This window comes from Thamnophis sirtalis, unplaced genomic scaffold (genome assembly GCF_051295495.1).
Source record: "Thamnophis sirtalis isolate CommonGarterSnake01/CBP01778 unplaced genomic scaffold, rThaSir2_p1.2 scaffold_2, whole genome shotgun sequence".
Classification (NCBI taxonomy): Eukaryota; Metazoa; Chordata; class Lepidosauria; order Squamata; family Natricidae; genus Thamnophis; species Thamnophis sirtalis.
The window spans coordinates 29315244-29341326 of NW_028261382.1; the positions used below are offsets into that span (position 1 = coordinate 29315244).

Here is a 26083-nt window from a genome sequence, read left to right on the forward strand (position 1 = left end):
AGATAAGATAGATAGATAGATAGATAGATAGATATGGTAGTGGATAGATGGATGGGTAGTTGGATGGATAGAGAAGAGATGGTAGTGGATGGATGGATTGATGTATATTATATAGTAGTTGATGGATGAATGAATAGATGATAGAATAGATAGATAGATAGATAGATAGATAGATAGGGTAGTGGATGAATGGATGATGGATGGATGGATGGATAGATAGATAGATAGATAGATAGATAGATAGATAGATAGATAGATAGATGATAGATAGATTAATATATAGGGTAGTGGATGGATGGATGGATGGATGGATAGTTGGATGGATGGATGGATAGATAGATAGATAGATTGATTGATTGATTAATAATATAGGGTAGTGGATGGATGGATGGATGGATGGATAGTTGGATGGATGGATGGATAGATAGATAGATAGATAGATAGATAGATAGATAGATAGATAGATAGATAGATAGATAGATAGATAGATAGGGTAGTGGATGGATGGATAGATGAGAGAGAGAGAGAAAAGAGATGGTAGTTGATGGATGGATAGACACAGAGAGAGGGTAGTTGATGGATGGATGGATGGATGGATGGATGGATGGATGGATGGATGGATGGATAGCTATGGTAGTGGATAGATGGATGGATAGTTGGATGGAGAGGGGGAGAGAGAGGGAGGAGATATGATTGATGGATGGATGGATAGATAGATATGGTAGTTGGTTGGTTGGATGGATGGATGGGTAGGTAGGTAGATGGTAGGTAGGTAGGTAGGTAGGTAGGTAGATGAATATATAGGGTATGGATGGATGGATGGATGGATAGGTGAGATGGATGGATGGATGGATGGATGGATGATAGATAGATAGATAGATAGATAGATAGATAGATAGATAGATAGGGTAGTGGCTGGATGGATAGTTAGATGGAGAGAGAGAGTAAGAGATGGTAGTTGATGGATGGATGGATAGACACCAGAGAGAGGGTAGTTGATGGATGGATGGATAGATAGATAGATGATAGATAGATAGATAGATAGATAGATAGATAGATAGATAGATAGATAGATAGATAATGGATGGATGGATGGATGGATGGTTATTAGATGGAGAGAGAGAAAAAGAGAGATGATAGTTGATGGATGGATGAATGAATGAATGAATGAATGCGGCCTCCCAAAGAAAGCTGAGCTGGGAAGGGGCAAAATTTCTATTGAGTAAGGTTCTACCAATACCCACCTCTCCCTACTTGGAACACAATCCGTTGAGGATCTTCCAACTCCGCAAAGGAAGAGACCCCACCGTACGTCTCCTTGGCCCACCTCAACAGTTGCTCGCTGGAGGAGTAAGATTGGTCGATCGCGGTGGAGTTATGGTTGAAAGAAGGCAGGACGTAGCTACGAGGACTCTACAGAAAAGATGAATAAGGAGAATGAGGTTGATATGGAGGCAGTCCTTGACAAACGAGAGTTGATTTAGTGACAATTCAAAACTGCAACAGCACCCAAATAAGTGATTTACGATCCTCGTCACACTCACAGCATTCCCCCATAGTCAATTCAAACACTTGGCCACTCCCTCATATATATGACGGTCACTCTGTCACGTCATTCCCCCTTTTGCGATCTGTTGAGAGGGAAATCAGATTCGCTTAACAACCTTGCGACTATCTTTTAACAACGGCAGCGATTCACTTAACAACGGGGCCAAGAGATGGGGCAAAACTCACTGGACAACTTCCTTGCTTAGCAACAGAAATCTTGGCGCTCAACTGTGGCCATAAGTCAAAGAACTTAGCCGCAGTAGAATTCAGTATACAAACTGTTCTCCCACCCGATGGCTTCCATGTAGCTAATACACAATATACATTTTTCATGTTTCCGAAACTCCAATCTCTTAATTCTTGTTTGTGGACAGTAGTTCCGAATAGTAAGCAACTTAAAAACCCTTCTGCCACATCCTCCTTCCTTATTTCCAATAGCTACTTAACAACGGCAATTTTTTCCCCACCCATCTTAGTTATTTACCATCTTTACTTAAAACGTTAAGCAGACGTCATAATATTTCAGCAACCGTAATTAGTCCTAGAATAATAATTACGCGGCGCCTATTCCGGGCAGCTTACGAAGTGGTTTTAAAAAAAAAAAGTTTAAAAACAAGGAATTGAAACAACACAACAGCCAGTCAAGAATAAAGATGGCAGAGAAAACAACCTTTTTAATTGTGAATATTTTGGTTTGACTGTACTGTCATCATCCCCGTATATCTGAAAATAAGAACAGATGTCTGTCTGTCTGTCTGTCTGTCTGTCAATTGCTGTGTGTGTGCATGTTTTAGCTAACTCTGGAACACAACTTATTATTTTGTATATGTAAGCAATTTATTATTATATCATCATCTCCAATATCTGAAAATAATAACACATCCATCTATCTATCTATCTATCTATCTATCTATCTATCTATCTATCTATCTATCTATCTATCTATCTATCTATCTATCTACCTACCTACCTACCTACCTACCTACCTACCTACCTACCTACCTACCTACCTACCTACCTCTATTAAATAAATCTATATCTCTTTCTTTGTTTTTCTTTCTTCCTTTCTTTCTTTCTTTCTTTCTTTCTCTTTCTTTCTACCTACCTACCTCTATTAAATAAATCTATATCTATCTATCTATCATCTATCTATCTATCTATCTATCTATCTATCTATCTATCTATCTATCTATCATCTGTCTGTCTGTATGTCTATGGCTGTGTGTGTCTGTATGTTTCAGCATAACTCTGGAACGTAACTTCTTATTTTGTATATATGAGCAATTTATTATTATATAAATTATAAGCAATTTATAAGTTATAATTTACAAGCAACTTCTTATTATAGTTAATCATAAGCAATTTATTACATCCGGGATGCGGTGTCTCAGTGGCTAAACCTTGCGTTTTACCTGCTTTCGAAGTGCTAGGTTGGCAGAAGCTGGGACAAGTCAGGGGAACTCACTCCGTTACGCGGCGCTAGGGATTCGAACCACCGAACTGCCCACTTTTCTGCCCACCCCTCATAAGTGGCTCATAAGACAATTGCTATTTTGAGTTTTGCTCTGGCCTTTTCTGCATTTCCCCCCCCCCCTTCCAAATATCCTTGGAGCCCCACAGGATGAAAGCCGCAGTGCGAGGAGTCACTTTCTTTGCGGAAAGCTAATCTCCCTGAAGGATCAAAGGGATTTTATATCCCATTGTTGTCTGCTGGGAGTCCCGAAAGAAAAAAGAAGAAAAGACTCCCAACTTTGGCGTCATCTAGCATCAATCTGGAGAGGTCAGCCGGCCGCCTTCAAAACAGGCCTACGAGGGGGGAGAAGAGCCACACACACCCCCGCTTTCATGAGATATTTTTGCAATTTCCCCCTGTGATAATAATAATAATAATAACAATAATAAAACATGACCCCTGTTTCTTGAAGGAGGCTCAGTTTTGCTGATGTTTTGGTTTTGGCTGTCTCAGTTGTATGAATGAGTTAGGTTGGTATATTGTTTTTTAAGGCAGTGTTTCTCAACCTTGGCAACTTGAAGATGTCCGGACTTCAACTCCCAGAATTCCCCAGCCAGCATTCGCTGGCTGGGGTATTCTGGGAGTTGAAGTCCGGACATCTTCAAATTGCCAAGGTTGAGAAACACTGTTTTAAGGAACAGTTAAGGACTATTTTTGCCCTTGCAAGGAGGTTAGGAAACTGCCTGTAAACTTTATTCTTTCTTCCTTCCTTCCTTTCTTTTCTCGACCCACCCTCCCTCCTTCTCTCCCTTCCTCCCATCTTCTTTCTTTCTCTTTCTTTTTTCCTCCCTCCCTCCTTCCCTCTCTCCCTTCCATCTTCTTTCTTTCTCTTTCTTTTTTCCTCCCTCCCATCTTTCTTACTTTCTCTTTCTTTTCCCTACCTCCTTCCATCTTCTTTCTTTCTCTTTCTTTTTTCCTCCCTCCTTCCCTCCCTCCCTGCTTCCTTCTTTCCTTTCTTCCTCTTTCTCTCTCTCCCTCCTCTTTTTTCTTTCTTTCTTTCTTTCTTTCTTTCTTCCTTCCTTCCTTCCTTCCTTCCTTCCTTCCTTCCTTCCCTTCCCCTCCCCACTCTCCCACCTGGGAAGTTAAGAATCTCACAATTGAGCTGCTCACTTGTTACATTATTGAACTCTCCCGGAGCAATCGATCAATACATTGAATTCACCCGTTGCTTCCCAGCCCTTTAATAATTTCCTTTGGCTTTTTGAAAATAATTCATTCTGATTTTAGTTCCATGAAATTGGACTTTAAGGCTTGGAGAATAAGGAGAGGCCAGTTGTGAATTCATTCATTCTTTCTTTCTTTCTTTTTTTCTTTCTTTCTTTCCTTTCTTTTATCTATCCATCCATCCATCCACCATCTATCACTATCTCTGTCTGTCTGTCTGCCTACTTTCCATCCATCCATCAATTATCTATCATCTTTCTCTTTCTTTCTTTCTTTCTTTCTTTCTTTCTTTCTTTCTTTCTTTCTTTCTTTCTTTCTTTCTTTCTGTGTCCCTCTCCCTCTCTTCTTCTTTTGCTTCTCTCTGTCCCTCTTTTTTCTCCCCCTCCCCCCTCTCTCTTTCTTCTTTCTTTATTTCTCACTCTGTCCCTTGCTTTCCCTCCCTCCCTCCCTTTCTCCTCTTTTCCTCCTTTCTTTCCTCCTTTCCCTCTTCTTTCCTGGATTAATAATTCCTCCCTTCCCCCTCCCCTACCCTGGGACTTTTCCACTCCCCTGTGAAAAGCAGAATTTGGCACCGCCTGACCAAAAAGAAATCCTTGTTCGATTTGGCAACTCATTGGGTTCCCCCCCCCTCCAGAATCTGGGCATTCCCCGTCTCTGCCCGTAATCTGCCCCCCCCTCCCCGCCCTGTCCGTCTGCCCTCCAACCACTTCAGTGTTAATACATCCTGGCACCCACCCCGCTCTTGAGGCCCCCCCCTTCCCCTGGCCGGACTCAGCATGGCGAAGTGAAGCCGTTGAGGTTGGCTGGCATAAGCCGGTGGTGCCACGCTCGATCAGATAGTGCCTTGTGCCTGAATTCCCTCCCATCCTCATTGTCAGCCCTTATTTTATTATTAGACACAAATAGGAAAAAAAAGTTTGTTTTTTTCTTTTTTTAAAAAACAAAAAAGTGGTAACAAACTGGGTTGAGCGTGAGCCGGCTGGAGCCGAGGCCCAGAGGAAATGGGTCATTTTTCCGACTTTCTGTGCGTCATAGAAAACCAGGCAGCTGGAAGGGAAACAGACACCAGGGAGTCCAGCGAAGAGGTTGAGAGAGAGAGAGACTCAACTTTGCGGCTCCGTTTAAACGGGCAAAGCGGCCAGGAGATTGGGAGCCAGGCTGTCGGCCGGCCTCCCTACCCCACAGGGTTGTTGTGCAGATATATATATATCTTTTAAAATATATCTTTAGCTCTTGTTTCATCCGTTGAGGGTCTTGGATGCACAGCTGAGTTGGATGCCTTTGCTCTCTAATTTTGCAATATCCAAACGGATTCTGAATTGTCGTTGTTAGTGGCGAAGTTGTGTCCGACCCATTGCGGTTCCATGGACCAGGTTCCTCCAGGCCTTCCTGTCCTCTACCATCCCCTGGAGTCTAAGCTCACTCCGGCTGCTTCGGTGACTCCATCCATCCATCTCATTCTCTGTCTTCCTCTTCCTCTTCCTCTTCTTCTTCTTCTTCTTTTTCTTCTCCTCCTTCTCCTTCTCCTTCTTCTTCCCTTTTCTCCTCTTCTCCACTATTCCTTCTCCCTCTCTTTCTCTCTTCACATTCCTTGATTGTTGTTGTTGTTAGTTGTGAAGTTGTGTCCGATCCTTCGCGATCCCATGGACAACGTTCCTCCAGGCCTTCCTGTCCTCTACCATCCTCTGGAGTCCATTTAAGCTCATACCAACTGCTTCGGTGACTCCATCCAGCCCCCCTCATTCTCTGCCGTCCTCTTCTTCTTTTGCCCTCCATCCTTCCCAGCATGAGGCTCTTCTCATCAGATGGCCAAAATCTTTGAGTTTCCTCTTCAGGATCTGGCCTTCTAAAGAGCAGCCAGGGTTGATCTCCTCTAGGACTGACTGGTTGGATGGCCTTGCAGTCCAAGGGACTCAATGCAGGAGTCTTCTCCAGCACCAGAGTTCAAAGGCCTCCATTCTTTGGTGCTCAGCCTTCCTTATGGTCCAACCTTCACAGCCATCCCTTGCAACTGGAAAAACCACAGCCTTGACTAGACACACTTTTGATTGGCAGGGTGATGTCTCTGCTTTTTAGTCGGCTGTCTAGATTGGCCATAGCTTTCCTCCCCAGGAGCAAGCCTCTTTTAATTTCTTGGCTGCCGTCCTCATCTGCAGTGATTCTGACTATCGTTTTAAATGAAGGAATCAAATCTGAGCCTTTAAAAATCAAAAGCAGAACTGGCAACCTCCTTCACCCTCTTCATCCTTGTCCCTACTCATTTCCGAGGGCTGGAATAGATGATCTCAAGGGTTGCCCCCGACCCCATCATTCTACAGCTAAAGTGGAACTCAATATTACGAGATCAGCGAGTCTCCCAAGAGGGAGACATGATTCCCACCCAACTTCCCCTTTGCAACCGACAGGGCCTGTGGAACTCCAGGCCACAAGGTCCAAAATTCTTAGCCTTGCCCCCTGCCTGTGGAGGGCTACTCACGTGAAGGATGAGGAGGCGGCAACGTTCATCGGAATGGATTGTCAGGACGAAGCTGCTGTTGGAGTTGAGAATGAAGATAGCTTTGCAGTCACCTTTGGCTGTCCCCGAAGACACGTTGAGCTGAAGAGTGGACATCTAGGAGGACAAGGGAGAGAGAGAGGCAGACATTGCATTTCTGGGCATGGTAAAGCCACCGATATTGGGGAGAAGGTTCAGAGACACCCCACATCTTCCAAAAAGAGGTTGGGAAGACACCCCTCCCCCCCAAGGTTTTGGAGACCAGTTCCGTCATGCGGAAAGATTTTGCAATTTCTCTCCCATCTATCCATCATCAATTCATTCAACTTACCCATTTAGACAGATCTATCTATCTATCATCCACTCAACTTGACTGTCTTCCATCCACCCATCTATCAATCCATCTACTCAACTTGTCTATCCATCCATCCACCATCCATCCATTCAACATCTATCACTATCTCTGTCTGTCTGTGTCTACCTACCGTCCATCCATCAATCATCCATCTGTCTGTCTGTCTGTCTGTCTGTCTGTCTATCTATCTATCTATCTATCTATCTATCTATCTATCTATCTATCTATCTATCTATCTATCATCCATCTATCTATCTACCTACCTACCTACCTACCATCATCCACATCCACTCAACCTGACTGTCTTCCATTCACCCATTTACCAATCCATCTACTGAACCTGTCTATCCATCCATCCACCATCCATCCATCCACTATCTATCACTATCTCTGTCTGTCTGCCTATTTACCACCCATCCATCATCTATCATCTTTCTTTCTTTCTTTCTTTCTTTCTTTCTTTCTTTCTTTTTCTATCTCTATCTATCTATCTATCTATCTATCTATCTATCTATCTATCATCTATCTATCTGTCATCCATCTATCATCTACCTACCTACTACCTACCTACCTACCTACCTACCTATTCTCATCCACTCAACCTGTCTTTCATCCACCCATCTACCAATCCATCTACTCAACTTGTCTATCCACCCATCCACCATCCATCCTATCACTATCTCTGTCTGTTTGTGTCTACCTACCATCCATCCATCCATCAACCCTATCTATCTATCTATCTATCTATCTATCTATCTATCTATCTATCTATCTATCTATCTATCTATCTATCTATCTATCTATCTATCTATCATCTATCATCTATCATCTATCTTCCACTCAACTTGACTGTCTTCCATCCACCCATCTACCAATCCATCTACTCAACTTGTCTATCCATCCATCCACCATCCATCCATTCAACATCCATCACTATCTCTGTCTGTCTGTCTGTCTACCTACCATCCATCCATCAACCATCTATCTATCATCTTTCTTTCTTTCTTTCTTTCTTTCTTTCTTTCTTTCTTTCTTTCTTTCTCTATCTATATATCTATCTATCATTTATCTATCTATCATCCATCTATCATCTACCTACCTATATACCTACTTACCTATCATCATCCACTCAGCATGTCTTTCATCCACCCATCTACCAATCCATCTACTCAACTTGTCTATCCATCCATCCACCATCCACCCATTCAACATCTGTCTATCACCATCTCTGCCTGCCTGCCTATTTATCTACCCACCCACCCACCCATCCATCCATCCATCCCTATCTATTATCAATCTATCTATCATCTATCTATCATCTATTGTCTATTGTCTATCACCTTTTTCTCTCTCTCTCCCTCCCTCCACTCAACTTCTCTGTTTATCTGGCTAGCTGGCTGGCCAGCTGCCAATCAGCCACATCTCTCCCCCTCCTCCCAGTTTGGTTCAAAGCCGCTCGCCTTCTCCAAAACTAGATTGCCGTCTGTGCAAAAAGAGACGGCCGCCCTTCGGTGGCGCCTCTCGGCTCCCAGTCCAGCACCCTCCCCATCCTCCCCTCAGACGGAGAATGGAGGGTGAGATCTGAGAACCCTCGGCCAGACGTGCCCCCCGATCCCAACAGCGAAGCGAGAAACCCAAACAAAGAGTCTCGGCCTCACAGAAAGCCTTGGGGGGGGGGGAGGCATCGGGCGCACAAGCCCAGGGGTCAAACGGCGATCAGGGAAAGCTTTGCTTCTATTTTTACCTCCCCACTTCATCCCCCACCCCACTCGGGAGCCATTGTTCCTCCCTTGGAGAACGCAGCAAGATTTCTTCTGCCTGGGAGATCTGCTTATAGAAATCGGCTTCCCGTAATTCTTTCCCACTTGGAGACTGGCTACGCTGGGGCCACTTGTCTGAATGCCACAGCCGTGACATCAGTGGGGCCTCCCATCGCAACCCGGAGACTTTGGGACCAGCCGGTGGCCTGGGCAGCTGTTGGGAGACCGGGAGGGAGGAGGGTCAACTGGGCCGAGGGCCCCAGCCATCACCTCCACTTCAGACCAGGTCTCAGGGGTCCTTGGTGCTCTCTAAGCTTACAGACTCAACTACGCTGAGTGTGTCTAGTTGAATGAAAAGAAGGACCAAGGGAGACAGGATAGCAGTCTTCCAAAATCTCAGGGGTTGCCACAAAGAAGAGGGAGTCAAGCTATTCTTCAAAGCGCCTGAGGGCAGGACAAGAAGCAATGGGTGGAAACTAATCAAGGAGAGAAGCAACTTGGAACTGAGGAGGAATTTCCTGACAGTCAGAACAATTCATCCGTGGAACAACTTGCCACCAGAAGTTGTGAATGCTCCAACACTGGAAGTTTTTAAAAAGATGTTGGATAACCACTTGTCTGAAGTGGTGTAAGGTTTCCTGCTTAAGCAGAGAGGGTTGGACTAGAAGACCTCCAAGGTCCCTTCCAACTCTGGTATTCTATTCTATTCTATTCTATTCTACTCTACTCTACTCTACTCTACTCTACTCTACTCTATATTTTATTCTATTCTACTCTACTCTATATTCTATTCTATTCTATTCACTCTATATTCTATTCTATTCTAATCTACTCTAAATTCTATTCTATTCTACATTCTATTCTATTCTACTCTACATTCTATTCTATTCTACTCTATTCTACTCTATATTCTATTTTATTCTGTTCTATTCTATTCTACATTCTATTCTACTCTACTCTAAATTCTATTCTATTTTATTCCATTTACTCTACTCTATAGTATATTCTACCATACACCCCACTCCCTTCCAGCACTGAATGATATCCCCTAATTGGGTCATGAAATGTCTGCAGAAATAATAACCAAGCTCTTGGAGAACACCAGACCCAGAATTTTTTAAATCCTCCTCCTCCTCCTCCTCCTCCTCCTCCTCCTCCTCCTCCTCCTCCTCCTCCTCCTCCTCCTCCTCCTCCTCCCTTCTAGCACTGATGACATCCCCTAGTTGGGTAATGAAATGTCTCCAAGAAAACAACCAAGCTTTCTGAGAACACCAAGGACCCAGAAATTCTCCTCCTCCTCCAGTTCAAATAGGCATGTGAATTGGGGTGAAGTCAGATCCTAAGCACGGTTGCAGTTTCGTTTAGAACCTGCTTTGTTCAATGACTGTTAGCGATCGCTAAGCGAGGAGTCTGTAAATTCAAAAGGCAGGCTCATTGAAAGCAATCTCGAAAGGAGGAATGGCAGACAAACCAGTCGGGGGTTCTTGTTGTTGTTCTTTTCGAAATAAGGCCACCACCAGTGGAGGATTGCCAGATCAGCTACCAACCTGGGATCTGCTGTATTTCAGATTCATAACATGGACCTCCAGCTCAGGATCGATTGGACCGTGGGCATCACAACCAGTGGGCACCACGCTGGTGGTGTAGAAGACCCTGACCGCCTGGTCTTGGCTGATGGGCTCCGGAACACATCCCAAGGAATTCAATACACCTGGGAAGGTAAGAATCTCACAGTTAAGCTGCTCACTTGTTACATTATTGAACACTCATCCATCAATATGTTGGGTTCATCTGTTGCTTCCCAACCCTTCCATCATTTCCTTTGGCTTTTTAAAATGAATTTTGGGCAACAAACTTAAAAATTACACTATCAGTTGCACACAAGGAAAACCAGTACAAAATGTTTTACAGATGGCACCTGGCACCAACAAGGTTAGCTAAAATCTCAACAAATACCTCCCCAAAATGTTGGAAATGCGAATCAATACACGGAACATATTACCATTTATGGTGGACCTGTGAGGAGGCTAAAGATTTTTGGAAAAGGGTCAAAAATTGGCCGGAGGCAATAACAGGGGTTAAAATAGAATGGAAACCTGAAGTTTTTTTTTATTAGGAATAATGTCTGCGAAATACAAAAAAGAAATCCAGTATTTAAAACTAGATATAATTACGGCGGCAAGGATTGCCTTTGCCCAGAAATGGAAAAACAATTAATCCCAAGCAAAGTTGAAATAATAAGAAAGGTTATGGATTGTACTGAAATGGACAAACTAACTAAAGAAATCCAGGGAAAAGAAGAATCAGAATTCTACCAGATATGGGATAAATGGAATAGGTGGATGGAGGAAAGAAACAAGAATCGATGAAGGAATACATCAAAACTCAAAAAATCATAGTTATGAGTAAAATAAGAGGGTTAAGAATGGTGAAATCCAAATGAAATACAATAGAAGGGGAAATAATATAAGGTGAGCGGTATCAATTGATAATTGCTATTAGAAAGAACAGGAAGCTCCTGTTTGTATTGTATTGTGTAAATGTGTTGTACGTCTAAGTTTTGTGTGTGTGTATTTTACATGTTTGTTAATTTAAAAAAATGAAGATACTGAATTTGATTTTAGTTCCATGAAATTGGGCTTAAGGTTTGGGGAAGAAGGAGGCCAGCTGGGAATCTCATTCTCTCTCTCTCTCTCTTTCTTTCTTTTTTCTTCCTTCTTTCCTTTCTCATTCTTTCTTTCCCTCTTTTTCTCTCTTACTTCCTCCTTTCTTTTTTCTTCCTTTCCTTCCTCTTCATTTCCATCTTTCTGTTATTTGTTTTCCTTCCTTCTGCCCTCCCTCCCTCCATTCCTCCCTCCCTCTTTCTTTCCTTCCTTCCTTCTTTCTTTTTAATTCCTTTCCTTCCTCTTTCATTCTTTCCTTCCTTCTTTCTTTCTTTTCTCTCTTTCTCTCCCTTTTTTCTTTTTCTTCCTTTCCTACCCCTTTCTTTCCATCTTTCTCTGTTATCCTTTTTCCTTCCTTCCTTCCTTCCTTCCTTCCTTCCTTCCTTCCTTCCTTCCTCCCTCCCTCCCTCCCTCCATTCCTCCCTCCCTCCTTCTTTCTTTTCTTTCTTTTCTTTCTCTTCTTTCTTTTTCTTACTTTCTTTCTCTCTCTCTTTTTCTCCCTTCTTACTAACTAACGTATTTGCTCATCCATCCATCCATTCGACTTGTTCGCTGCCCATCTCACTGCAAGCTGACTCTGGGGCCATAAACATCAGTAAGGAATGAATGAAATCCCAGCGAAAAGGCAGATTGGAACTAAAACCTAAGGATGGGGAGGAAAAGGGTGGGAGGCAGGAGCTTCCCTTGATCGATCCACCGCTTAAATCGGATTCCGTGAAATTGAAGATGTCCCGAGCTGGACTGAGCTAGAGAAGAACCGAACCAAGCGTTTCGGGCTAAAATCTGCACCCCCAGGAGTTGTTTGAACCCAGTGCACTAAACGGAGATTGAGGAATCCACGTTCAAGCAGGACGCCCAAGCTCCCTTGCCCGCCTCGCCTGGCACGGAGTCTTCCACTCGACCATTGTCCCGAGTTTCCTCCGAGGACCAACCTCGGCCAGTCCCAGCCCAGCAGCATCAGAGGAAGACAAACAAGAGACTTATCTGGCCTCCGCAGCCTGCGTCACCCTTCCCCTCTTGAAGCCCGTCTAGAAAAATAACCAATGGGACAAGACACCAAAAAAAACACACACACAAACACAAAACACCACCCAATCTCGTGGCTACACAGGACTCTGCAGACGAGTATCTGTTTACGTTATTCCCCAGGCGCCAAAGATCTCTGTGTGAGCTGAACTCACAGAAAAAGCCGTGAGATTAGATCAGCCTGGCGACAAAGGGCACAGTCAACAGAGACTGGATTCTGCCATGGGTGGCACCGTCCGGCCTCACCAGAGGGAGGTTAAACAAGGGGGCGAGGAAGGAGAGGTGCCCACATGCGGGAGTCCTACCAGGCTGGGCCAGGGCGTGGTTTGGGGTGGCCAGAGAAAGCCACGGGGCCGGCTGCCGTCAGCTGCGGCTGGGGTTGTTCGCTCAGATCTTAGCATGGGATGATAATTGTGGCCACAGAGTGACAAAGGGATCATCAGGAATAACTGGGGAAGGGAAGGATGCGAATGCCTTTAAATGATAAGATATGAAAAGGATGGTCAGGAAAGAGATTTTTCCCATCTTGGTTTGGAAATTTTCTGAACTCATCCTTTCATTCCTCCATCAACATCTCTGTTTTCTCTCATCTATTCACTCCATCCACCCATCCAAATTGTATCTCTTATCCATCCATCCATTCAAATTATATCTCTCTTATCCATCCATCCATCCATCCATTCATATTATATCTCTCTTATCCATCCATCCATATTATATATCTTATTATCCATCAATCCATCCACCCAAATTATATTTCTATTATCCATCTTATCCATCCATCCATCCTATATCACTCTTATCCATCCATCCATCCATTCATATTATATCTCTCTTATCCATCCATCCATCCATCCATCCATCCATCCATCCATCCATCCATCCATCCATCCATCCATCCATCCATCCATCCATCCATATTATATATCTTATTATCCATCAATCTATCCACCCAAATAATATTTCTATTATCCATCCATCCATATTATATATCTCTTATCCATCCACCCATTCATATTATATCTCTCTTATCCACCCATCTTATTATACATTGATCCATCCATTATCTATCCACCCAAATTATATTTTTATCATCCATCCATCTATGTATGCATCCATCCAATCTAAACTCTGTGTCTGTCGATTTATCCATCTATCAATCTACTGTACTAAACTGAAACTTCTAATCACTTCTTATAAGTTTACACACGAGCATGCACACATACAGAGAGTGTGACAGAGAGACAGAAAGAGAGAAACAGACAGAGAGACAGAGAGAGAGGGGAAAAAAGGCAGAGAGAGAGTGTGTGACAGAGACAGAGACAGAGAAAGTGTGACAGAGAGACAGAGAAAGAGACACACAGAGAGAAAGAGACACAGAGACAGACAAAGAGAGAAAGAGACAGAGAGTGTGTGACAGAGAGACAGAAGAGAGAAACAGAGAGAGAGAGACAGAGACAGAGACAGAGAAACATATTGCATTTTTCTGTTAATGCCACCAAAATTGCATTGGCCTCGTTCGCAACTGCCTCACGCCACTGACTCCCAATTCCTGGAATTCAACATTCTTTTTGCCAGAATTCCTGCTAAGCCTGACATCTCCCATTTTTATTCCAGGATCTTTATTTCTGTTTGTGCAATTCTCTTTCTCCCCACCCTCCTCCTTCCAAGATCTCCCTGAAAACCTGTTCTGCAAACATGAACCACGCTCCCCTCTTCGGGGTTTTCTGACCACTTCCCAAGCATTTCGCCCACCAACACGTCAGCAAACATGTTGATGGGGATGGGAGTAAAAACAGATGCCGTTTGCACTTTTTTGCACTGAATTCCTGGAAGACTTAATTCTCCATTCTTGGAAGGCATGGTTTTGAAACCCTTTCTCTTTATTTCACTTTCTTACTTTCTTCCTCTCCTCCAGCTGTTGGCGATCGGATTGTGAACAAAGCATTAGAGAAGGGAAAAGCAGCAATTTTGAATGTTCTCCTCCTTCTCCTTTATCCCATCTCGTTCTCTGCCTCTCTCTCTCCTTCTCTCTCCATCATTTTAAATGATGTTTCCTGTGAGAATTAGGTTTCACCCCCTCCACTAGTTCCCATTTGTGCTTTCCAAACAGCTGGAGTTCATCCAGTCTCCAAAAACGTTAGTGTCACGTTTTCAATTTCTTTTCCGTTTTTAAAAAAAATATTGTGAGTGGGTGAAAATAGAGAATTTAGCACAGTCATCTCCCAAATGAACTGCATTTGTCAGCGAGTGAAGTTCCCGTTTTGGATTTTCTCAGCCTCAAAACAACCCAGGCGTCATGTGGGAACACCAAAGTCCTACCTTAAAAGGTTGTCGTTAGCCTACCTTAAAGGGAGTGTTAAATTTTTGCACAGTGCCAAATGTCTCCACCCTCCTTGTAGAGCAAGCTGCCTTCCGATATTTTCTTTTGGAAGGAAATAAATTTTACACTTTTCCCGAATGGTCTTTTAGCACCCTAATTTCCGGGAACAACAACAAAAAATAAAGATATTCAATTGAGAGAAATTGAGCAGCGCTAATAGAAGATGTAAGGGGCTCAGTGGCTAAGACGCTGAGCTTATCGATCAGAAAAGGTTGGACGTTCAGTGGTTCGAATCCCTAGCGCCGCGTAACGGAGTGAGCTCCTGTGACTTGTCCCAGCTTCTGCCCACCTAGCAGTTCAAAAGCACGTTAAAAAATGCAAGTAGAAAAATAGGCACCACCTTTGGTGGGAAGGGAACAGCATTCTGTGCGCCTTCGCCGTTGAGTCATGCCGGCCACATGACCACGAAGATGCCTTCAGACAGCGCTGGCTCTTTGGCTTTGAAAGGGAGATGAGCACCGCCCCCTAGAGTCGGGATCGACTAGCATATATATGCGAGGGGAACCTTGACCTTTTAATAGAAGAGGTAAATCAGCGCTCATCACCTTCAAAAATCCAACTAAGCAAATTTGGGTTTAATGGGTCCCTTGCAAAATTGTTCCTTTTTCCAATTTCGACTGCTGACCAATCCATCTTTTAATCATTGTCCTTAAAAACTGGTATTAGCGCTGTAAAATCTTGCCCCGCAGAGTCTCTTTTTTAAATTCTGCTTCGACCAATCAGGTTTTACCGGACTCCCAAACCGCTTAATTTTTTTAATTTTTTTTTGTTTACAAAAAAGGATGGTTTGAACGTATTTTTCATCCATCAGTAATAAAATAAATATTTCTAAAACGGAGAGGACTATTGCAAATATGCAGGTGCTCGCATAAAATCTGACGTTTCACGCTAAGCCAGAGTTGCAATCAAAAGCCAACCAGCTTGGCTGTTTAAAATAATCTTTAAAAAAAGATTGTATCGCGTAAAAACCAGCATGTAGAAATCGGTTGGTATCACGGGAATGCATCCCTTAATATGTTGGGATACTTCTTTCTGGATATAAAGGAATAATTAGTGAAGCTTAGAGATAATCAAGTGAAGGATGATTTGATTGAGAAGGGATTTGCCTTCTATGTTAGAGCTGGTATTTAAAGGTAGACTGCCTTTAATCATGGAGGGATCATCTAGGAATCAGGCATGAATAAATCATTATATTTATCTGATGTCTAAATAGCCACATAGGGAAGTGAGTTCGTAATACCTACACTGTAGGTTAAAACCAATTTCAGTACTTCAAATGTTAGCATTCATTTTTAATCTGTTTTAATCTGGGGAATTTTTAAAGCTAGGAATGAGCGTTAAACATTGGGGGGAAAAATTCAAACCACAATGACATGGATACAACTCCTGCTTTAGCAACTAGCCAACAAAGCAGGAATAGTTTGGCACTAACGACCCAGACAAGAGAGCTTCAGAGCACGTGCAGAGTTCCTTCGGGCCCCTAGCAGGCAAAGAGCCATCCTTTCGAGCGATTTAAACCGGAGAATTTGATTTTTTTGATTGATTTCATGGAGAAAGGAAGAGAAACTGAACTCACGGGGCAGGTCAATTGTGTTGCACTTTTAGCAACCGAATTGTGACACTTAATTTGTCGGTCTTTCTTACAAGCTGCCCGCTGCTTGGATGCCCAAAAGGAAGGTTCAAGGGGGAGGCATTTATTTTGGGAAAATGAGATATACAGAAGCTTTGTGACTTCAACAAACACAGCATGGTAAAACCAACTGGTTGAACGTAATATTTTAGGCTTGAGCGTGTGTGTGTGTACTTTCACTCGAATTAGCTAAGAACATTCCTCAGTTTTTGGATCGCTGAATAATTATAAAAGAAACTGGAACTGATTTTTCTACCCAGAGCAGAGCTGGGGGCTAGAGACCAGGACTTCAACTGGTGTCCCTCAACCATCATATCAACTGAGGTGTCTCAAACTTCTCAACTTTAAGCCGGGTGGACTTCAACTCCCAGAATCCCCCAGCCAGCATGTTGGCCATATGACGGGTTAGCATCGCTTTGTAAAGCCTTAGTAAGGCCACACCTGGAATACGGCATCCAGTTTTGGTCACCACATTACAAAAAAGGACGTTGAGACTTTGGAAAAAGTACAGAGAAGAGCAACTGAGATGATTAAAGAGACTTTTAGTCGCCATGATGTAGAAAAGATGTGGAGACTCTAGAGAGAGTGCAAAGAAGAGCAACAAAGAGGATTAGGGGACTGGAGGCTAAAACATATAAAGAAGAATTGCAGGAACTGGGTATGTCTAGTTTAATGAAAAGAAGGACTAGGGGAGACAGGATAGCAGATTCCAATATTTCAGGGGCTGCACAAAGAAGAGGGAGTCAAGCTGTTATTTAAAGCACATGAGAGTAGAACAAGAAGCAATGGGTGGAAACTAATCAAGGAGAGAAGCAACTTAGAACTGAGGAGAAATTTCCAGAACAATTAATCAGTGGAGCAGAATTTTCCTCCAGAAGTTGTGAATGCCCCAACACTGCAAGTCTTTAAGTAGATGTTGGATAACCATTTGTCTGAAACAGTATAGGGTTTCCTGCCTAGGCAGGGGGTTGGGCTAGAAGACCTCCAAGATCCCTTCCAACTTTGCTATTGTATTATTGTATATTATGTATTATTGTATTACTAAAACATATGACGAATGGTCGCAGGAATTGGGCCTGGCCAGTTTAGAGAAAAGAAGGACTAAGGGGGACATGATAGCAGTATTCCAATATTTGAGGGGCTGCCACAAAGAGGAGGGGGGGGGTGTCAACTTATTTTCCAAAGCCCCAGAAGTCAGGACAAGAAACAATGGATGGAAACTAATCAAGGAGAAAAGCAACCTGGAATTAAGGAGAAACTTCTTAACAGTGACAAAAATTAACCAGTGGGACAGCTTGCCACCAGAAGTTGAGGGTGCTCCATCACTGGAGGTTTTTAAGAAGAGACTGGACAGCCACCTGTCTGAAATGGTATAGGGTCTCCTGCTTGAGCAGGAGGGTTGGACTAGAAGACCTTGAAGGTCCCTTCCAGGTCTATTGTGATTGATTGAAGTCCCCATGGCTTGAAGTTGACAAGGTTGAGGAACAGGTTCAACTCATCTCAACTCAAAGCAAGGTTGTACTTGTGAACCAAATCCTGTCTTGGTGTCTTCCACCATCCACCTACTCTAGCTCAGCACTTCCAAGGAGGGGAAGATATTTTGAGGTCTTCTCTGAAGCAAAACCTGCTGAAATCGGCAAAGCGGGGAAGACAGGAAACGGCTTGAAGGAACTTAAAAGTGACTAGGACAGTGTTTCTCGACTTAGCGACTTTAAGTCCTATGGACTTCAACTCCCAGAATTCCCCAGCCAGCTCTGCTGGCTGGGGGGCTCTGGGAGTTGAAGTCCACAGGACTTAAAGTCGCCAAGGTTGAGAAACACTGGACTAGGACTTCCCTCAGATCTCATGCCTGGATCGGAGGGAAACTGAGAGAGACTTGCAGTACAGTTCACCCTTCAGAACTGAAGTGAAGAAGCCCAGATCAACCTCCCTCCCCCTAAGAGGTGACAAGACCATCGTCCCTGTCCAGATGCCTCCTTCCATCTCCTCACCTTTGACAGAGTCAAGATTGCCAAGTCATCCCCTAAACGTCCTCTAAACACACTATAAAAGAGAGGTTGAGACTCTAGAAAGAGCGCAGAGAAGAGCAACCAGGATGATGAGGGGACTGGAGGCTCAAACATATGAAGAACGGTTGCAGGAACTGGTACGGCTAGTCTAGGGAAGAGAAGGACCAGGGGAGACAGGAGAGCATCTTCCAATATTTGAGGGGCTGCCAGAGAGAGGAGGGGGTCAAACTATTTTCCAAACCACCCAAAGGCCAGACAAGGAATAATGGATGGAAACTGAACAATGAGAGACTCAACCTAGAAATAAGGAGGAACTTTCTGACAGTGAGAACAATCAACCCATGGAACAGAAGTTGCCTTCGGAAGTTGTGGGAGCTTCATCCCTGGAGGCTTTCAAGAAGAGACTCTCAGAAATGGTGTAGGGTCTTCTGAAGTCCTACAAGGTCCCTTCCAACTCTGTATCTGCTTCTGGATCCATTTTAGGAGATCCTACAACCATCCTTGATGGCCTCCATGATGAGCTCCAGCCTCCCCCAAATTTGAGAGGAGGATGAGCTTCCCTCGGATCACCCCAAAAGAACCCCAACTGTAGCATCTCCCTTATTCCGAGGAGAACGGTACTTACTTGCCATCGTGGCTACAGGGCCAGCGATCAGAAGCAACACGGCGGAGTACCACAGGTCCATCTTCCCGCGATCCGAACCGTCAGCGCGTGTCCCTTGTCCTCTGGGTGCCCCCTTAGCCTGTGTCTAGAGGCAAAGGGCTGGAGAAACTGGCCCCCTCCGGACAGTGTCGTCGTACGACGGGAGTTGGGACACACAGACGGGTCAGTTCTGCTCTTCTCCACTCCAGCCTCGATCTCTTTCAAGGAAGACCAAGAGGGTGATGGAGACCAGCAAGCGAAGCCAATGAAACAACCAGGCCGAAGTCCCACAGGTTTCGACGGAGCCAGACAGAGAGTCTCCTTCGTCCTCCCGAGCTCCAAATGTCGAAATGTTCCAGACAGAGAGTCTCCTTCGTCCTCCCGAGCTCCAAATGTCGAAATGTTCAGGCTGGGCTCCGCTCCGCTAATGATACGCAGCCGGGGCAGGAAATCAACTCCCTCTTGGGAAGTCCTGCCAAGATTTTTGCTGCCAAAGCAGAAAAAGGAAATGCAATTTTTTCTCCTCCCTTTTCTTTAGCTTTTTTTTTTTTAAAGAGGGGGGGGGGAGAAAAAAAAACCCCACAGCTTCAAAGGATGCCAAGAAGAAGAAAAATTCCTCCTGCTTGTCAGTGAAAAAATCTCCGGCGGAGAATCGACAAGGGAACTTTCTCAACTTCCATGGGGAGGATTGGTTTTTAGGAACAAACTTTATCCTGTTTCTGGGGGGCGTTTTAACACTCGTTGGTTTTTTTTGGGGGGGGGTCTCCTGGGCAGGAAAGAGTAGGATGAAATCTGAAATTGTTTTATGCAAGAATTTATGTTATTTATTTTTGCACCCTCCCTTTCCATCAATTTGTGCGATCTCTTTTTAATTTAATGTAATGTAATTTTTTTGGGGGGGGTTGCTGAGATTAATGTGAAAGTTTACTAAAAATGACGTAGGGATTTTGCGCAGGGGGGAACGAGAAGTCAAAGCGGAAGGGACATAGAACCAAATGTTTTCAGTCTTTATTCTTAAAGGGATTGTTTCTCCACCCCCCACCCCCCATTCTCCCAAGCTCCAATTCTGAACTTCATGAGGTCTAGCCACTTCATTTTGTGTCAGCCCCTATTTTACAGTGGGAAGGTTCTAGAACTTTTTTGGGGGGGGGCTGGTAGTTTTGGCTTACACTATTCATGCATAGGGGAGTTTCATGCCAGCCTCTCTTCTCACTATCTCCTGTCCTGAACTTCATGAGGTCTAGCCACTTCATTCTGTGTCAACCACTGTTTTATAGTATGTTCTTCTACAATTTTTGTGGGTGTGTTATGTTATACCAGTGTTTCTCAACCTTGGCCACTTGAAGATGTCTGGACTTCAACTCCCAGAATTCCCCAGCCAGCGAATGCTGGCTGGGGAATTCTGGGAGTTGAAGTCCAGACATCTTCAAGTGGCCAAGGTTGAGAAACACTGTGTTATAGGATTCATTCACTAGCAGGCTCCTGTTTTGTTTAAATGCTGGGCCAAGAAGAGGATTGGAAAGATTAGAAATAACACCACCAAATGCTGCCTTCAGCTGGCTTTTTTTTAAACGAACAGGATTTTTAATTTTAATTTTATTTTAAAATGGATTTAAAATAGCGTTCTGGAGATTAGGGGCTTTCGGACAGAAAACAGTCTCCTGCCAGAAGTAATATATCTTGAGTTTTCTGGCCCTGTTCAAACAGGAAATGATCAACATCTGTAAAGCGTCCAACATTCCTTTGGTTGCTGTTTGGAAAATTCCACCCAGTTAGACTAAATGCCCTCTGGGTTCCCCACTAACAATGCTGAGAATATGGACGTTTTCCCCATTCTCTTCTCTATGGAAAGCCCTCAACTTACGTGAGCCATCGCTAAGCGGGGCAAGTCAGTTTTGCCCCGTTTTAGGAACTGTCTTGCCACCGTTGTTAAGTGAACCAGGCGTTAAGGCAGTCACCCGGTCGTTAAGTGAATCTGGCTTCCCCATTGCTTGTCAGATCCCAAAACCTGATCACGTGACCCAAGAAGACCGTCACAAATACGCACCTTTGAATTTTGAAGTGTGAAAAACGTGTCCCTTTTTTTTTGAAGCTCCGAAGGGGCGCTAAATGAACCGTCGTAAATTGAGGACTACCTGTATTGTCAGAACTTGGGGCGGGGGACTCAATGGAAACACTCTTTTTCCATGGCTGCCATTAAAAATTGGAGGATTTGCTATTGTTTTGGGAGCAAAAACTGGAAAACGGGCAGCCCCCAAAAAAATTTCTTTGCCTTTTTTTCCATCCCTCCCTGGAGCTTGGCAAACAATCCTCCAAAATCCAAATTGTCTCCCATTTATGGGCTGCCGAACCTCCTTGCCCCCCGCAAGAATTTCCTGGATACCTCCTTGTTGTTTTTTTCCCCAGGAAAAACAACACGCACCAAAAAATTCCTCCCGGTGTTTGGAGTTCTTGAAAGGAGCACTAGGGAGTTATTTGACGGGATGGGGTTTGCAAAAGTCCCATTTCCTCCCCTCTTTCCTCCCCAGTTCGGCCGGCGGCCAGCGGGAGAGGAAAAGAGGCAGGGAAGGGTGGTGGAAGGAGATGGCTGGGAGAAAGGTAGACTGCTCTGGCACCAGGGGCTCTAAGGGTTCAGAGCGAGTCCCAAGTGGGTTTAGTTTGACGTGATCCTCTGTATTGGAAGTTTTTTTTCAACCTTAGCAACTTTACTCTCTCTCTCTCTCATATATTGATTATCTATCCATCAGCTATACATCTAGATCTCTTCTACCTATCTATCTGTCTGTCTATCTTCTATCATCTCTCTCTCTGTGTCTCACTCTCCTCTCTCTTATCTCTCTCTAACTTACCTATCCTCTTCCGGTATCTATATCATCTATCATCATATAGCTATCTCTGTCCCCTATCATCTGTCTGACCGTCCATCCATGCATCCATCCATCATCTATTACCTATTTATCATCTATCTGTCTCTAGCTCATCTATATCTATATCTATACCTACATCTATATATACAGGATTAGTCCAGTTTCCATTCCATCCCATCCCATCCCATCCCATCCCATCCCATCCCATCCATCCATCCATCCATCCATCCATCCATCCATCCATCCATCCATCCATCCATCCATCCATCCATCTATCTATCTATCTATCTATCTATCTATCTATCTATATTTCTACCTACCTACCTACCTACCTACCTACCTATTTACCTACATACCTACCTCTATTAAATAAATCTATATCTTTCTTTCTTTTTCTTTCTTTCTTTCTCTCTTTCTACCTACCTACCTCTATTAAATAAATCTTTCTTTCTTTTTCTTTCTTTCTTTCTTTCTTTCTTTCTTTCTTTCTTTCTTTCTTTCTTTCTCTCTCTTTCTTTCTACCTACCCACCTCTATTAAATAAATCTATATCTATCTATCTATCTATCTATCTATCTATCTATCTATCTATCTATCATCTACCTACCTACCTACCTACCTACCTACCTACCTACCTACCTGTATTAAATAAATCTTTCTTTCTTTCTTTTTCTTTCTTTCTTTCTCTCTCTCTTTCTACCTACCTACCTACCTACCTACCTCTATTAAATCTCTCTCTCTCTCTCTCTCCCTACCTACATATATACATACATACCTCTATTAAATAAATCTATATCTTTCTTCTTCTTTCTTCTTTCTTTCTTTCTTTCTTTCTTTCTTTCTTTCTTTCTTTCTACCTACCTACCTACCTACCTACCTCTATTAAATAAATCTATCTATCTTTTTCTTTCTTTCTTTCTCTTTCTTTCTCTTTCTACCTACCTACCTCTATTAAATAAATTTATATCTATCTATCTACCTACCTACCTACCTCTATTAAATAAATCTTTCTTTTTCTTTCTTTCTTTCTCTTTTTCTTTCTTTCTTTCTTTCTTTCTTTTTCTTTTTCTTTCTTTCTACCTACCTACCTCTATTAAATAAATCTATATCTATCTATCTATCTATCTATCTATCTGTCTGTCTGTCTGTCTGTCTATCTATCTATCTATCTATCTATCTATCTATCTATCTATCTATCTATCTATCTATCTATCTATCTATCTATCTATCTATCTACCTACCTACCTACCTACCTACCTACCTACCTACCTACCTACCTACCTATCAATCAACCAACCATATCATCTATCCATCACCTAACTATTTATCACGTCCAAATCTCCCTCCCTCCCTCCCCCCCTCTCTCTAAGTGGGGAATTCTGGGAGTTGATCTACCCAGCTTAAAGTCCTCCACTTACGACTGCATAGGCGCCCCAAATTCCTCTTGTTAAGTGAGACATTTGTTAAGTGAGTTTTGCCCCATTTTACAACATGTCTTGCCGCGGCTGTTCAGTGAATCCCTGCAGCCATTAGGTTAGCGACGCAGTTGTGAAGCGAATCCGGCTTAACCCCTTCGCTTGGCCCCTCCAAAGATCATAAAAACTGACCCTTGGGGGGGACACGCCAACCGTCATAACTACGAGTCCGTTGCCAAGCCTCTGAATTTTCATCCGCCGACGGATGCTGCCACGGTCATGAAGTGTTAGAAAAAAACGGTCGCAAGTCCCTTTTTTTCCCAGTGTGAGGCCCAACGGTCGCTAAGCAAACCATTGTAAGTCGGGGACCCACCTGCTGCGGGTGAGGACGTTGCGATTCAGCGCCGGGGAAACTTGGAAGGCTGGAGAAAGAATCAGAGGCTCCAATTTTGCTGTCTCTTAAACCGGAGATGCTCCGGGCCAGACAGAGAGGCATTCTTGTGGAATGGGGCAGGGCTGGGGTGAGGGGGCCCCGAAGGATGCACGCGTGTGAGGAAAGGGGGGGTCACATCCTCCTGCCCCGACATTCCAGCCACGTGCCGTGTCCCACGGCGGCTTCCCAGATGTCGGCGGGGAGGAATCTCTTGCTCACAGTCAGCCTCCGGCGTTCCTGTTTACGCCGCTGCGGCTCCTTGGAATGATTTGATGACTCGGGACATCGGAGCCTGTTTATCCAGTCGGTTTCCTTCCCCCGTCGTCTCCCTGGGGACCGGCTCGTGGCTGACCTCTTCGAGGGGAGATGGGGCTTCAGTAGGGAAGGGCAGACCAGATTGCCTGGCTCCCTGGGATGTGGGCAGCCCTCCCCTTGCACCAAACATACAGGGACCTTGCCATGCCCTAGAGCAGAGGTTCTCAACCTGTGGGCCGGGACCCCTTTGGGGGTCGAACGGCCCTTTCACAGGGGTCGCCTAAGACCATCAGAAAACACGTATTTTCGATGGTCTAAGGAACCGAGACACCAATTTTAGGGTTGGGGGGGGGTCACCATAGCATGAGAAACTGTATTAAAGGGTTGCGGCATTGGGAAGGTTGAGAACCACTGTGCTAGAGTTTGAGCCAGCTAACCACCTGGGTTGCAGGTCGAGGACTAAATGTGTCACAGCCTTGGGTCGTGCCAGCGATGTTCTGAGGGTGTTTCTCTCTCTCTCATCTCTATTCTCTGTCTGTCTATCCATTTATGATCTCTCTGTTATCTATCTCTATCCATTCATCCATCCATCCATATCTATATCTCTATATGTCTTTCAACTCTCTTCTCTCATATCTCATCTACCTACCTACCTAGGATCTCTGTTTTCTGTCTCTCTATCCATCCATCCATCCATCCATCCATCCATCCATCCATCCATCCATCCATATCTATACGTCTTTCAACTCTCTTTTCTCATCTACCTACCTACCTACGATCTCTCTGTGTGTGTTATCTCTCTATCCATCCATCCATCCATCCATATCTATATCTCTATATGTCTTTCAACTCTCTTCTCTCATTTCTCATCTACCTACCTACCTATGATCTCTCTCTCTGTGTTATTTGTCTCTCTATCCATCCATCCATCCATATCTGTATCTCTATATGTCTTTCAACTGTCTTCTCTCATCTACCTATCTACCCATGATCTCTCTCTGTTATGTGTCTCTCTATCCATCCATCCATCCATCCATCCATATCTCTATGCCTTTCAACTCTTTTCTCATCTCTCTCATCTACCTACCTATGATCTCTCTGTTATCTATCCATCCATCCATCTATATTGCTCTATCTTTCAACTCTATATCTCTTCTATCTCTATCATCTACCTATCTACCTACTTACCTACCTACCAATCATCCATCTATCTATCTATCTATCTATCTATCTATCTATCTATCTATCTATCTATCTATCTATCTATCTATCATCTATCTATCTATCTAATCTCTTATCTACACATTTATTGATCTGATCATCTATCTAATCCAGTTATCCATCTCTGATCTCTCATTATCCATCCATCCATCTCTTTCATCTCTCTTCATCTGTCTCTTCTTACTGATCTATCTTTATTTCTATCTGTCTGTCTATATCTATGTCTGTCTGTCTGTCTATCTATCATCTATCTGTCTGTCTGTCTGTCTATCTAATCTATTTATCCATCTATGATCTCTCTCATTATCTATCCATCCATCTCTCTTTATCTCTTTGTCTATCTCTTCTATTCTCATTGATCTATCTTTATCTCTATCTGTCTGTTTCTCTTTATCTATCTATGTGTCTGTCTGTCTGTCCGTCCGTCCGTCCATCCATCCATCCATCTATCTATCATTTATCTATCATTATCGTTACCCATCAGGATATCTCTGTCACTACCCAAGGTTATGATATAGGTATCCCTCAACGTATGACCATTCATTCAGCCGTTGTTTGAAGTTAGGTCTTTTGCAACCTTTACAAACAACAACCGACCTTCCTTCAAACAGTCCCTAACCCCCTGTCGAAGCTAACCCTCCAATTTTTATTTTTAAATTTCCCCCCCACCCCAAATTTTGAAATAAGATACTCTTATCAACACGG

At 43.6% G+C, this 26083-nt stretch overlaps 1 protein-coding gene across 1 annotated transcript in view; it reads right to left on the reverse strand.

Annotated features, from left to right (window-relative positions):
• The window catches only part of ENG (endoglin), a 46644-nt gene extending 27106 nt beyond the window's left edge, over positions 1-19538 (reverse strand). The window contains exons 1-4 of the mRNA XM_087704626.1: positions 19171-19538; positions 10382-10545; positions 6702-6836; positions 1245-1413 (exon numbers count right to left, since the gene is read on the reverse strand). Coding sequence (XP_087560752.1) covers positions 1245-1413; positions 6702-6836; positions 10382-10545; positions 19171-19231 — 529 coding nt within the window. The 5' untranslated portion in view covers positions 19232-19538. The remainder of the gene's footprint in view (positions 1-1244; positions 1414-6701; positions 6837-10381; positions 10546-19170) is intronic.
• Between the last annotated feature and the right edge of the window lie 6545 nt (positions 19539-26083).